Genomic DNA, 15,419 nt, shown 5'->3' with positions numbered 1-15,419 from the left:
AAGTGTAATAGGCTTTTGCATCACTGACTTCAACTGCATTCATTTGTACTTACAAAATAGCAATTCATCAGTTTAGTGATGTTTCGTTATTCCTGCATGTGTCCATCCCATTCGGGAGTGAGTCATGCACTCTTGAACACATGACTCCTCTGACTCATTAGATGTCCTGTCCTCATAGATGCTTTTATTTATTCCTTGTGTGCCGAGACATTACCAAACTGGCTTGTGTGATCCGTAAGGACATGATCAGTTTTCAGCTTCCTGCTGTGATTCTTCCCTCATTGCTGCTTTACACTTTAGAGCTGAAAATCTTTGACGAAGAGCACATGTACATCTTGAGGCTACCGTTGAAGAACAGATGTTAATAAGGCTGTCTGGACGCCTTTGGTCCAGTTTCAACCTGTTTTAGTCTTCCTTTAGGGATTCTTCGTTCAGGAAGAGAGCAAGGAACAGGAAATAAGAGAGGCCCTCACTAGAGAACAGCTTTGAGCCTTTACTCTAATTAGAGAACATCACTTCTCGACCGTTAGACACCAAACTCCAAGATGTCACCACCTGGAAGCTATTCATGTTGTTTTTTTTCTTTTCTCTTTTTGATGAGACTCCTAAAACCACGCTAGTCTACATTGAGAGGTTATTTTCTCTGACCCCACAGACACTCTAAACTGCACACTCGGGCGGGCGATAGCATCTGGGCTTTGCCTGAGCGACACCCATTGTTTAGGTAATGATGTCAGAAAGGAAATGCGTAAGCCAGGCCGCCCTCCTTATGTAAGTAGACGGGAGGAGGCAAAAGAGGGATTATAGAGATGTTATTCAAACCGTTAGTTATAAATACAGCTGTGTGTGTTTTTAGACCTCTTTTACAAGACAACAGAGCCTTGTCTGTGAAAAAGACGTCAACTGGACAACGTTTTTGACATTTTGATGCACTTTAGACCGTTTTTAGGTGTTCCTCAATGAGGTTTTTTATATTTGAAGGGAGAATGTACTCATTCTCATGTCGTTCCAAACTTGTGTGAGTTTGTTTCTTGTGTGGAATGCAAAAGCAGATATTTTTAAAAGCATCTCAGTGTTTTGTTTTTTTTATTTGAAAACCTGACAATGAAAGTCAGTGGGGTTCAGTGTTGTTTTAGACCCCTTTGGCTTTCATTGTATGGACAAAAACAGTTGTATTTTGTGTTCCACAAAGAAAAGAAAGGGTTTGGAATGACATGAGGGTGAGTAAATGATGACAGTTTTATTTTTTGGGGTGAACTATGCCTCTAAGGCATTAGAAATCCACACAGCTGCTTTAATCCACATCATTAGCACTCACCAAATACAAAGTTGGGTTGTGACTTTCTTCAGGTTCCATCATTAATGTGACGGAGCGAGTTAAGAGCGCTTTTTGGCTACACTTCTCCAGTCCAGTCTGGAGTGTGTGTGCGACACGTTACGAGCTCATATTACTGCAGCCGTTGAAACCTGAGAGAGAGCAGGACTTCCTCCATCCAATCCATCCAGTTTTAGTCCATCCTGCGATCGTGCTATTTATAGACTCCTTTTCCATCCTTTTGTCATTCCAGAGGGGCTTCCCAATCCCTTCATGGCTTTCCAGCCTTCGTTCTTTTAGCTCTGTTGCTCCAGACTCGGCGGGCCGGCCCGTTCCCTCCTCTTTGGGTCGGGCTGGTCGTTTATATTCCCGCCATCACGTAATTAGTTTTCCGGACTGTGGAATTCCCTCCCTTCTCTGCACACCCCTCAGAGCACCCCTTCCACAAAGTCAGAGGGAAAAAAAGAGAGAAGGAAAGAGCGCGCGCAACGGAGAGGGTGAGGATTTAGTGGTCTTTAGTCGGACTGAGAGCGTGCCTCTTTTTCCTATGAGATGGCTTTGCCTGGCGAGGAGATGGGCAGCCACAGGCCAAAGGGATGTTGATGTTTGTAGGGATCAGAGATCGACATGTGGTGTTTGCACTGCGCTTCAGACAGAAGCCAGTCTCTGCTGGAACTGGGGAGCTGGTAAGATTTCAGTGTGTGTGTGTGTGTGTGTGTGTGTGTGTTCAAGAATATGTTTAGAAGTAGAAATAAGTTTTAAGTGTGTTTCTACTGTGTTCGTACACATTGGGATGGGGTGTATAGTTGTATCTGGGTGTGTTTTTGAGTAGATCACAGATGTTTTATGAGACTTCCAGCTCTGTGGCTCTTTGTTTCATTTACCTGCTTTGAATTATGGGGGATCTTCCTCTATTGCGCAAACCCCTCCATTGTTGCTCTGAGTGCACTTATGCTTCTAGTTGTGCGGTTGAGTGATGTTTCAGTTAATCTTGTGCCGGATAGACGCGTTTATATCCATGTCATTTCTGTGAAAATTTGCTTTAATGCTATCCCAGATTTTTGCTTTTCTGTTTTTCTTTTTGTCATTGATGACCTCTATCCATCACTGATTGTAAATGCGGATTGTATTAGTCAAAGTTATAACAAGAATAGCTGTTTTAGTGAGGTCTCTACATCAACCATTCTGCATGCTTTTATTGCTAATGAATGAAGTATTTGTGTGAGTGTTAGTTTTTCGGCTGTATATTTTCTTAACTTGGTCATGGGAAGGTGTCATAGTGGCACTGCCAACAAAACGATTTGATCTTATAAATCAAAACAAATAGAGAGGTATATGTATATTAGTAGATCAGCCCCATTGAAATTCATGCAATACCAGAATAAGCTTGGTGATGTTAGTAAAACAAGCTTTATTTGAACAATGAGTGCTTTATGCGAAATGCCAGAGCATTTGCCAGTCATCAACAGGGCTGCATTCATGCAACGTGCCACGCTTGTGAATGCAGCTTGTCTGGTCCTCTAATGCTCTCAAACCTGGATTTAAAGCACTAAACATGGCATGTGAGGGTCTTAAAGATCTGCACTTGAACATTATATGCAAATATAGCTGCACAAATACCGATCAATGACAGTGAAAAGTATATATGTGCGTAATTCAGTGGAAACACACCATCTGTAATTTTGACAGCTTCTTCTGCCCCCTCAAAGCCTGAGAACCTAAGGTTGTTTGGGGTCAGTAAGATTTTTCCTTTAAATGAAATACATTTTTAACATTTAGAATGTTACAAAAGATTTCTGTAAGTATTTCACTGTTCGTTTGAACTTTCCATTTACCAAAAGATTCACAATATTTACACAAAACTATTAAGCAGCACAACTGTTTTCGACAATTATTACAATAAGAAATGTGTCTTGTGCAGATTAGAATGTTTTCTGAAGGATCATGTGACACTGAAGACTGGAGTAATGGATGCTGAAAGTTTGGCTTTGCATCACAGGAATCATTTACATTACAGTTTAAAATATATTAAAACAGAAAACCATAATTTCATTTTGTAATAATATTTCACAGTATTACTGTTTTTACTGTCTTGTTGTTTAAATAAATGCGGCCTTGGTAAGCATAAGAGACTATTATCATAATATATAATATAAAGCCTATATTATTATATGTACAAAATATATCTTTATTACATCAGTTTCTTGTTCGAAGCTGTTTGAGGACATTTTCTGGTGTAGTGTGATTTAGTGTAACCTCTGTTAACAGCACAGCATCACCTTTTTCTGCAAGCATGGCAAAATAATAAACAAAATATTTTTTGTCTATAGAAGCATTTATTGTTTTAACTGTCTAATCTTAAACATACTGCATAAAGAAAAACTAAAGTCAGTTGTCAGGATGGCAGTAAAACCTTCAGAGCTCGGTTTAGGTTTAGGTTTAGGTTTAGGACATGAAAAAGACTCCAAAATCAGCACCCGAGAGTTCAAATGAAATGTGGTTTAGTTAGTGAAATGTAAATGAGCTTGTTATTTTACCTTGTTAGACTCAGCATCTGCACCTCAGCTTCACAGTCAATTAGATGAAGTATGAGGTTAAATAAGCTCAGCAGAAATTGCTGCCTAAAAAGGAAGGGGGGAAAAAAGCGTAATCGTGGACTCTTCAGAGGAATGAAATGTAAATAAAATGCAGTTCAATCAGTTGTACGTTAACTGATGGGAATTGTAGATAATTGAAATTCCCAGTGATTAGTTCCTCTTTATATCAGCATGTTGTAAGTCAATAGTTTCTTGGCTTTGAGTTTCAAACAAGTAATTTATCACTATAAGATAGAGGCCTTCTTTCGGGGGTCTCATTTAGGTGAACTCCAAAGGGAAGAGCAAGAGACGGTGCGTTTCATCTTCTGTCAGATCTTAACACTTCACCATCTTGTTAGCACTTGTGTTCTCTTACCCTTGTCAGAACTTCCCACATCTCTCTAAGCTGGACGTAACTGAAGCCCAAACTGGTCTTATAGGGACACCTCATCTTGCTGTCTAATGAGACCCTCTGGAAAATATAGAACTTGGCCAGCTGTCTTGAGTTATGGATTTGAGCCTCAGTTGTTTCCACACTTCACTTGGTTGGATAAAATCGCCATTTATATGCTGTTTGGATTTTGAAAAGCCTGTTGACTTTTGCCGTTTATCTATTTTGGAAGTTTTTTTAAACATTCGTTTTTTATTTAATTGGTTCCACATTGTTTGCTGATTTTTACTTTATTTAAACTGTGTCATTTATCTCCAAGCTTTCTTACTCGTTTTGCTAATAAACGTTCTACGTTTCGTATTTATTTGGTTATTATACATGTTTACTTATTTCCAGTTTGTATACCTATTAAACTTTATGTAAGTTATTTGTTATTTTATATTAGGTGGCTTGCCCTATAGCATGGTGTATTTGTATTTGATTTGTTAATAAAAGTTATATGTTTTATATATACGCTAAAGTGAGTTTGACGTTGTATTTTGTTGTTGCATTCAAGCAATTGACGCCAAACTGCCGTTAATTCAAAAGTGAAAGTAAAATGAGCACGGCGCTTTTAAGCTATTTAAAAGCGAAGGAAAGCGAGGAAAAGAGGGAAAATTCAAACGAACTAAAAACGAACAATTGCTTTACTCCGAATTGCCGCTATTTTAAAGTGAAAGTAAAATGGGCACACCGCTTTTACAAGCTATTTAAAAGCGAAGGAAAGCGATGAAAAGAGGGAATGCCCCTCCCCCGCGGTGATACCGGTATTACCGGTGTTGTCACACGCCGATTAACCGGTGGGAAAATTTCCTCACCGACACAACCCTACTGTAAACCACATTTGGGTGTAATAAAATAAAGACATTTTGTTAAAGTGAGAGTTAAGCCAAAAATGAAAGTTAAGACATCACCCTCAAACTGAATTTTTAACTTTGGGTGAGCTATCCCTTTAAAGTAAGCTGAATTTTCAAAATGCATATTGGTGCCCCTAGTGGTCTGTTTTATTACAGGACATTTTTAGAATGAAGCAATAAAGAAAGTTAAAATTTGACAGAGTTGGAAGCTAATCTGTGTCCATTTTAACAATGAACCCATTTCTAATTAGTGTTTTGAGCATTAGCTTATAGATTTAAGAGCGCAGTCCTCGGCTCAATTAAAGCAGGCTTTCTTCCTTGTTAAATTCAATTTGCTATAGCGTTCACGGTCTTATAAAATAACACGAGGCAGAAAATTAAAATGAGAGCTGGATTGCCACTCATTCAGCTTTATCCCGCCTTGAACATTTAGCCCATTGTGTTGCTCTGAGATGAATAGATGTCCTCCATTTCAGAAAGGTGTTCATTTTTCCCCCACACCATCACTGTGATGATCTCTAAACACTTCCAAGTATTTATTTTCTTATATTTTTCATTGAATCTATTCACAGACCTGTCATCCGGCATCCTCATAGGATTTTATATCGCTTGTGTTCACAATAATTGCGACTTTTTCAGACACCATCATCTATCACAGTTTAGGGGGAGTCAGGCTTTGAAAATACCCTGGCACTCCTCCGAGAGATGAGAAGGCAACCAAACAAAATGAAAATTGTATTTGCTGCCACCCTTCAAAGGACCCGCTGAGAGCTCTTTCAGGAGACATCAGGCGTCAGACACAGAAAGTCATTCGAGCCGGGTGGCCTCAGTGCAGAGATGTGGGGAAATTAGCTGCCAAATTCATCATCTGAATTACCTTGCGTTGTGTTTTCATGTAATGTACAATCACATGTAACAAGACATGTTCATCTTCCTTTATTACCAAACACTGTGGGAAGATTGGGAATGTTTATGTGTGCATGTAGGAATGCGTGAAACAAGGCCATTGCATTAACCTTTAAATCTATATATAACCTCCTACTTTACCCATCTTGCCCTCTCATTAGCTCTGTCCTTCAGAGCAGCAGGTGGGCTTTATGTGTGTTCATGACTCTGGGTCATGTCTGGAAGTAGCATTGGCACTCAGAGACACCTCAATGTGCTCTGCATGATAAAACAGACAGTACTATGGTTGGGAACCTTGTGCAACTGAAGCTACAGCATGAAATAAACAATGTGATCGGTGTAGTCTTATTCCTAAATGAATGATTCTTTGATTCAGTATGTTTTAATGAATCAGAAACATACAGCACAACCATTGTGTTCCAGTTCACAAACAAATGACTCGGAGTCAGATATTTTTAGTGGACCACACACATATACAGCTTCAAACTATGATATTTGATATATGATAAGTAGTGTTTCATGACTGTTGTTCCACTTTCTTTGCTTATGCACATTATGATTTTTTTCAATAGTATTTTACACAATTGTTCATTTAGTGTTGATAAGTGGACCTAAGGCCAATTATTGGATTGCATTTATACCATCTCTAAAAGGTCATAAGAATAGTTATAAATTTATCTTTGATTGAAATTATTTTAGTAGCCTATTATTATTGTAGTATTTATTGATGTTTTGTATATTTAACTTTTATTTTTATATTTAAATTTTTTGTTTTAATTTCAGTTTTTTAGATTAATTTGAAAAAAAAAAATTTGTAGTCATTTATCATGTACTTTTATTTGTAATGTTTATTGTTTATATATATATATATATATATATATATATATATATAATTTAAATGTTTTAGTAATATTAGTATGTCGACATTTTTTATTTTTGTTAGTTGTCAAGGCAACATTTAAAATTTTCTAGTGTTTGCATTTCGTTTTATATCACCAGTATTTGAATGAATGAAAACAATTTTAATATCTTTATTTTTAGCTAATAATAACACTGAAATATTTACTTAGTCTTTAATACAAATAATTATTCTTTACAAGTATTGGAAGCTAAAAAAGTTGTTAATTCAACTGTTAAGGAACCAAAACCAGTAAATAAAAAAAATAAAAATAAAAAACATGGCATGCTCTGTGCCGTTTGGAGTGTACGCTGGAGACTTCTTGTTGTCTCACACAAGAATCGATTCTACAGCCATGACCTGTGACTCTGAGGAAACATGTTTATGTCTGGTCGTCGTGTTGACCTCCCTTTTGAATCTGTATTTCAGAGCATTTTTACAGAAGCAGCAGGTGAATACAGACCTGACAGGAAGTGTGAGAACAGTCTCTATACGTTCGACCCGACATCTCTCAGGCACATCCTCTGTATTTCATTTGATGATCACAGCACTAACTGAAACGGTGTATAAGGTTCTCTCGGCTCAATAGAGCCTGCCCCCTTGAGGATATTGCTTGTTGAATCTACACCAGGCTCTCGTATTGTCTTATCCAAGATTGGAAACACCTGCAAACAGTGCTCCAACTTCCATACATCCTCTCCTCTGCCGCCTTCCCCTACACAAGATGAACAAATTCAATCAATCTGACTGCGTCAGTGTTCTCATCTCTGTAATACTGAGCACTCTACTGCACACTAATTCATTTAATTAAAAGAAGAGCACTTAATCTAGAAAGTTAATCTGCTGGCACTTAGTTGTTGTAAGGAAGTGTCAGTATGTGGCTGAGAAGCGGTAAAGGTGCAAAACAAACATGTACAGGTATCTTGAACCAGACCCATCCATATGAGTTTTGTCACTGGTCTTGAGATTGACGATGATAAGACTAAGTTTCTAACATCAAAGTCACCTACAGTGGTGTGAAAAGTTTTTGACCCCTTCCTGTTTTTTTTTTTTTCATTGTCCTGCTGCATAAACCAAGTGCGCTTGAGGTCACAAACTGACGGCCGGATATTCTCCTTCAGGATTTTCTGATAGAGAGCAGAATTCATGGTTCCATCAATTATGGCAAGTCATCCAGGTCCTGAAGCTGCAAAGCAGCCCCAGACCATCACACTACCACCACCATGTTTGACTGTTGGTATGATGTTCTTTTTATGAAATGCTGTGTTGGTTTTATGCCAGATATAACGGGACACACACCTTCCAAAAAGTTCAACTTTTGTCACATCAGTCTACAGAATATTTGCCCAAAAGTCTTGGCGATAATCAAGATCTTTTTTGGCAAATGTGACACAAGCCTTTGTGTTCTTTTTGGTCAGCAATGGCTTTTGCCTTGGAACTCTCCCATGGTAATTTTTCACGTAGGGCCAGGTAGGTTTGGACAGCTTTTTTTCCCCTTAATAAATGAAATCATCATTTAAAAACTGGATTTTGTATTTAATTGCATTATCTCTGTGTAATATTAAAATTTGTTTGATGTTCTGAATCTTTTAAGTGTGACAAATATGCAAAAAATAAATTAATTAAAAAAACAGGAAGGGGGCAAAAACCTTTTCACGGCACTGTATAGCTGTCATCTCTCTTTCACTGATGTAACTGATATGCATTGTAATCAAATAACCCTCATTATGTACTTTGACCTTTCCATGCAATCACATTAGAGGTGGCTGAAGTGTGTGTGATTGTTTGTCTGTTTACGAATGTGTCACAGTTCTCTTTTTGCTCATCGCCTCAAGCAACAAAAGTCATTTGCCGCAGCAGGTATACCTCTGCTAAGGTGTTGACAGGTTGGAGTTATGCTGTTGATTCTCAGAGCTATTGTCCAGAGTGTGTCATTTGGAGTGTAAGCATGATGTATGTGACAGCTGACACTAGACTACTAGGGTGTTTTATCTTGGTATTCAGTACTGGAGGAGATAGGAGCTGAAACACATACTATGGAAGCTGTATGTTATAAAAAAGCACATCAACAGATTGATCATTCCATTTAGGCTATATTTTTGCCTGTGTATTGTTTTGCCTGTGAGATGCACTGTACCACTGTGCGTTGCTATATATGTAGTCGTTTGCTTTTATACCTCCACACCAGTGTCAAAGTTCAACTCATAATCTCACGTGTAAACTTGTGGGAGTGGATATCGGGATTTACAAGGAACTTTGTGTCTAGAAAAACAAGGTGGTGTGTGTTGTATGTACTGTAAAGAGTGTTGGTCTGTAGAATTTGGTCTGAATTTTATCTTTTGTCATATTTAATAGAGTTGTGAATCTGAGTTTGCTGTTTATATTGAATGTGAAATAATGACATAACCAGAACAGTTCAATTCAAAAACAAATGACTCTTATACGTCAAATCTTTTTAGTGAATCAAAAATATATCACGCAACCAGTGTAGTCTGATTCTTGAACAACTGACTCATTCAATCAAAACCGAATCCCTATTGGTATGCCTCAGTCATTCGTCAGTATGAAAGAAACTGTTTTTTTGTCTATTCTAACCCACTCAATCAACTTACAATTTCTTTCTTTTTCCCTGTACAGTGTGGAAGGTGAGGCTCCGGGTGGTGAGGCGGGCCCCTCTCTAGAGAACAGTGGTGGTTATTTACGAGGGCCGGTGAGCCGCAGTGCCATCATCAGTGGCGAGCTCTTCGACGGCCCACCACTGTACGCTCACGACATACGGCAGCGCCCACGGCGACCCAAACTCCAGCACTCCCAATCGATCCTTCGCAAACAGGCAGAAGAGGAGGCCATCAAACGCTCACGATCACTGTCTGAGAGCTATGAGCTCTCAACCGACCTCCAAGACAAACAGGTAGAGTTCTTCATGATCTTTAACTGGAATGCTACCAAGAAACCATAAATTCTTCACTAGCTATTTGTATTCATATTGCGATGCGCCTTTTTGGTGCAGAGGGAGTGTGATTGAGGTTCAGTGGCTTCATCTTACACTTGATGTACTTCCCCTCAAAGGACTTTGTAAATAAATCTAGTTTATTGTAGTTAGGTGAACATTAATTCCTTAAAGTTGCTTGTGGTTACTGCATGTCTTCTTAGGTACCAAGCTAAAGGCGTTCTTCAGTCCATGATGCCTTTATAAGGGATGAAATGGTTTTATTAATCCTACCTGGCAAAATACCCAAGCTTTAATAGTTAGTTCCATGTGTGGCTTTTATTTGTTTCTTTTATTTAAGTGGCTTACCAATTTTGGCTTGTGGTTTGATCAAGTCATATTATGTCATGGGAGGGAGAACAAAATCCCTGTCAACAATAAAATTATGTCAGACTAAGGAAGAAGGGACATGTTTTGCATGTTTGGGTTTTGATACTCTGACTAAAAGTGGTGCATAATCTGAAAAAGTCCACAGTTCATATTTTGAGGGGAAGCAGGTGTCTCTTACAGACAATGGTTCTAAACTAGGAGCCTTGGTGCAATCGGAGCGTGGAGAGATGGTCCCCACCAACATGAAGTCGCCTGCAGTCCAGAGCGATTTCACGGATGCCATTACAGAGCTGGAGGACGTTTTCTCTCGACAAGTGAAGTCATTGGCAGAGTCGATAGATGATGCTCTGAACTGTCGCAGCCTACATGGAGACGAGGGACAGCCAGAGCCAACCAGAGGTCATCCAGACCTGGAGCAAGAGGTTACCTACCAGGTCAAGCCTTCTCACAGTAGTGACCACCGTAAGCGAGATGAGATGACAGCTTCCTACAGTGACGTGACACTTTATATAGATGAGGAAGAGCTCTCCCCTCCACTTCCTTTATCACAATCAGTTGACAGACCTTCTAGCACAGAATCAGACCTCCGTCTACGTTCTTTGAACTCGCAGGACTACTGGTCTCTAGCTCATAAGGACGAAAAGGGTGACACGGACACTAGCTGCCGAAGCACCCCGTCTCTAGAGTGTCAAGAGCAGAGACTGAGGATAGACCACCTTCCTTTGCTTACCATCGAACCTCCCAGCGATAGCTCGGTTGAGCTGAGTGACCGTTCTGACCGAAGCTCACTCAAGAGGCAGAATGCTTACGAACGGGGCATCGCCAGTCAGCAGGGCAGCCCAAAACACATCCCCTCTCATGCGCTACCACCAAGGGGACCGGCAAGAGATGACGACGCTCCTAGGCATCGGCCAAGGCAACTGGAGAGCCACCTGGCAATCAATGGCACTGCCAACCGGCAGAGCAAATCCGAGTCCGACTTCTCCGATGGCGATAACGACAGCATCAATAGCACTTCCAATTCCAATGATACCATCAACTGCAGTTCGGAGTCCTCATCCAGGGATAGTCTTCGAGAGCAGACTCTCAGCAAGCAGACGTATCATAAAGAGACACGCAACAGTTGGGACTCACCCGCGTTCAGCAATGATATCATCCGCAAGAGGCACTATCGTATTGGCCTGAACCTTTTTAACAAGTAGGTGAAGTGTGAATGCATGCTTTTGGTTGTTGAAAGCTAGTTGGGAAAAGAGAATGTGAGTGGAGTGAAGCATCCAATACAAATCCATTCCGGGTTTTCAATCTTCTGCTTCTAGAAAAGCTGGCACACTGTTACTGTAAAGCTGCATTAGCGAAAATTTCAACGACAAAGTGGGTCCATTGTCAATAGTGTAGCGAAGCAGCATGAAGCATAGTTCAATTACAGGTCACTTCCAAATCAAGAAACTTCATTTTACTAAACATGGCAAATTTGCATGTTATAAATGCAGACTTGAATCCAATGAATTCCATAAGTGCCATAAGGTAAACGTGACCACAGTTTAAAGGCACAATATGTAATTTTCGCCGCTGGAGGGTGCGTATTCAAAATGAAAAAAAATAGACAAAGGCGTAGTTTGATGATGCCGTGAATCATGGGAGTTGTCGTCTTCATCCCCACAGCCGATGCAATCCGACGGGACTCGAGCATAAACCATTTTCATGGATGAGCTAATGATTTATTAACGCAGTAGAATGAAGCAGGGTGCGGCAGAAAGCCGTCGAAGCGAAATTAGGCCGCTGAACGAGCGCGACACACAGCTCGAAAGCAGTATATAACACTGTTCTAGTGATTTTTTGGATATTTTAATAAAAAAATCTTACATATTGTGCCTTTAGGTCGTTTCAGTATGGTTTTTTTATTTATATGCCCATGTTAGCAGGATTATGCTGTAAATTGTTGCCAGCATGCAATTCCATTATGCTTTTTACATTAATACAATCAGCCATTATACAATTAATGATAATACAATCATTAATACAATTTAAGCAATCAAACCTACAGCCTTGGCATTGCTAGTGTCATGATCAACTATTTGAGCTACATGAACATACCTCAGTCCAGGCAAATATGATGCTACTTTGCTCCTCATTCCCACACTGCTCACAATCTCTGTTTTGGAGTGTCATGTTTCAGTTGCATTGAGTAATTAACTGTGAAAGATCTTAGTACGCGAACAATGCCGGGAGCTAATGTTTTTTCAATTATCATCTAGACCAAGCACACAAAGCGCAATAGACGTGTGTTTTCCTTTTCCAGACATTCATTATAATTTTGGCTCATTCATTTATTCAGTACGTGTCTGTGTGCATGCATGTGGTGCTATTTGATTGCCACTCAGCTCTCTAAATTTGATTAGCGATCAAGCAATTAGAACCATGATGAGAACACTATTAGTTTAGTTGGGCTGTTGATCAAGGAAAACACACTGCCCTCATAACCAGAGTTTACCATCTAACGCTGTGTACTACAAGGTTTGTCTTTTTTTAAATCTCCTTACAACAACGTAGGGATTATGTTTGATCATTTATTTTGCAATCATGAGGTATTTCAAATCAGATTTAATTTCTTATTGAATGGATTAAGGTGCTTGCTTGCTGCTGGGGCTGTGCATGTTTTGTGTGTGCCTTAGAATGTTTTTGTTCATTTAAAGCCTTGTTTAGAGTGGGAACCTCTAATCTTGGATGATTGTGGATTTGCCTGTCTTTGCACTGGGCCATTAAGTTCCTTTTAATCTTGTATGGTAACGGTCCAGTCGCATGAACGTACTTGATCTGAGAGCTGGTTAGTCACACTTTGGGACCAGTGCAGGCACTGTTCAGACTCTTGATCTTCTTTTATTGTCTCTAGGAAACCTGAAAAAGGCATCCAGTACCTGATTGAGAGAGGATTTGTCCCAGACACACCTGTGGGAGTTGCCCATTTCCTGTTACAGAGAAAAGGGCTGAGTCGACAGATGATTGGCGAGTTCCTGGGCAACAGGCAGAAACAGTTTAACAGAGATGTTCTTGAGTAAGTTCAGCAAATTTAACTGGGTTAGTTGGGTGTATTGTATTCATTCAAAGTGAAATATACTCCAAAGCCAAGTTTTTTCAAATATACAGTAATTTTTAATGCTTTGTTTTGTGCATGGATATTTACAATTAGTTGTCTCTGCTCATTAATCCAGTACAGGTAGAAGTATATTATTATAGGAAAAATGACACAATTCAGCTTAATTTTAAATAATTTACTGGTAGATGCTGCAGTCTGTTAAACTTTTTTTTTTTTTTTATCGTTTTTCAATTTAATCAATCCATGCTCCAAGCAAACCATATTTTACATACATTTACAAAAAAAAAAAACACATTCTCCAAACAAAAACAAGAACAATGGGAATTCCATCATAATCTTTCATTTTAGGATGCTCCTCTGTAATTATGCTTTTCGCTATCTTTCACTATTCTCACCACAGCAGAATTAACTTGGTAAATTACATCAAGTCGGTATCACTGGAGCCTTTATGAATTTATGTGTTCCCTCCTGAGAAAAACTGACCACCATGTCTAAGCCTTTCAAGCTCATGTGGCTTTGAGTGCATGTAGGATCAAATTCATAATCCATTGTTTTAGAAACTGGTTCTTTACATTTGTAGCCACATCCATGTCCTCTTTTTAAATTGAGTGCATTTAGGATCAAAGGTGGAAAATATTAATTCTATTTCGGAACAATTGAAACTGGTTCGTTTTTGTTGTAACCACAAGCATTTGCTGTAATTGTTAGTGACCTCTTGAAATTAGTCCGCATATGACAAACGATTATTCCAGCCAGTCCTCCATGGAATCTAAGTGTGAGAGAGTGATAATATATATGGACTCTTGCACTGCTTTGTACATATTGACTAAGGTGTCTGGGTTCATGGAGCACTTTTCCGAAGCGATGTGAATCAACTCATCCTCCTTTTTCAGTCTGACAGTAACAGTCAAGATAATGGGGGCAGATAAGGCCATGAAGTCTGTGTTCCGCTCAGTCTGACAGCACTTTTTTTAAGGCACTTCCTTGAAATCAATAAATCTTGACATGTGAGATCAAATGCACTCTGAGTATCCCTGGAGCAAAATCTCCCTCAGATTGCTTTGTATGCCCCATGATTGTGATTTAGAGACTGATAGAACTTGCTTTTATCGGAAAGACTAAATTTTTCTAGCTTTTTCCTTTGTCTAAAAGCAGTGACCACTCTCAGTTTAAAATATCTTCATGTGTGCTTTGAAAATTAATAAAATTCATGGAATAGAATGCAATTTTTTCCCAGAAGACTTCCAAACTAATAAGGAATACACCATCCTGGATATACTACAGTGCAGGAAAGAATGTAGCGGCCCTTTGACTTTGTTCATTATCTTTTTCCAGCTGTGTGGTAGATGAGATGGATTTCTCTGGAATGGAGCTGGATGAAGCCTTGAGAAAATTCCAGGCACATATCCGGGTGCAGGGAGAGGCACAGAAAGTGGAGCGACTCATTGAAGCCTTCAGGTGAAAAACATTTCAATTGATTCTTTTTTTTTAAAAAGCACCCTTAAAGGTACAGTTCACCAAAAATGAAACTCTCACTTGTTTTAAAATGGTATGATTACATCCATCTGATTCATGAATGAGTCATTTAGACTGGTTTTGATTTATTATCCAGTGATTCATATTCAAAATATTATTTTCTATGAATATACCAAAGTGATCAAGATTTTTAGTGCATGGTCTGTTCCTCTACCAAACTACAATATTGCTTCAGAAGACTTGAAATATAGCCCTCAAGTCATAGGAACCATTTTTATGATATATTATTTGGGGGGGGGGTTTGGAGATTAACAACACATTATTCATTTCAACATTGACGTCAAGACAACACATCATTCATTTTCATATTATTGTGTAAAATTGTTTGGCCAGGATATTCACTTTAAAATTCACCAGTTGTATGGGTTTGGACTAACATAAGGGTGAATAAATAATTACATCATTTAAATTTTTGTGTGAACTGTCCTTTTAAGAGAAGCTTGGTGATTAGACAATGAGAATGGATCAATTAGCAATTTCCGTTAAAC

General features: G+C 39.0%; 1 protein-coding gene across 1 annotated transcript in view; it reads left to right on the top strand.

The window, feature by feature from the left end:
* The window catches only part of LOC107727750 (IQ motif and SEC7 domain-containing protein 1-like), a 179,252-nt gene that overhangs the window by 150,722 nt on the left and 13,111 nt on the right, over window positions 1-15,419 (top strand). Inside the window, exons 4-7 of the mRNA XM_016537709.1 lie at window positions 9,620-9,893; window positions 10,436-11,499; window positions 13,192-13,353; window positions 14,731-14,853. Coding sequence (XP_016393195.1) covers window positions 9,620-9,893; window positions 10,436-11,499; window positions 13,192-13,353; window positions 14,731-14,853 — 1,623 coding nt within the window. The remainder of the gene's footprint in view (window positions 1-9,619; window positions 9,894-10,435; window positions 11,500-13,191; window positions 13,354-14,730; window positions 14,854-15,419) is intronic.

This window comes from Sinocyclocheilus rhinocerous, unplaced genomic scaffold (assembly GCF_001515625.1).
Source record: "Sinocyclocheilus rhinocerous isolate Xijiao unplaced genomic scaffold, SAMN03320098_v1.1 scaffold576, whole genome shotgun sequence".
Taxonomy (NCBI): Eukaryota; Metazoa; Chordata; class Actinopteri; order Cypriniformes; family Cyprinidae; genus Sinocyclocheilus; species Sinocyclocheilus rhinocerous.
The sequence above is the reverse complement of the archived record's forward strand: the minus strand, read 5'-3'. Positions and strand labels throughout refer to the sequence as shown.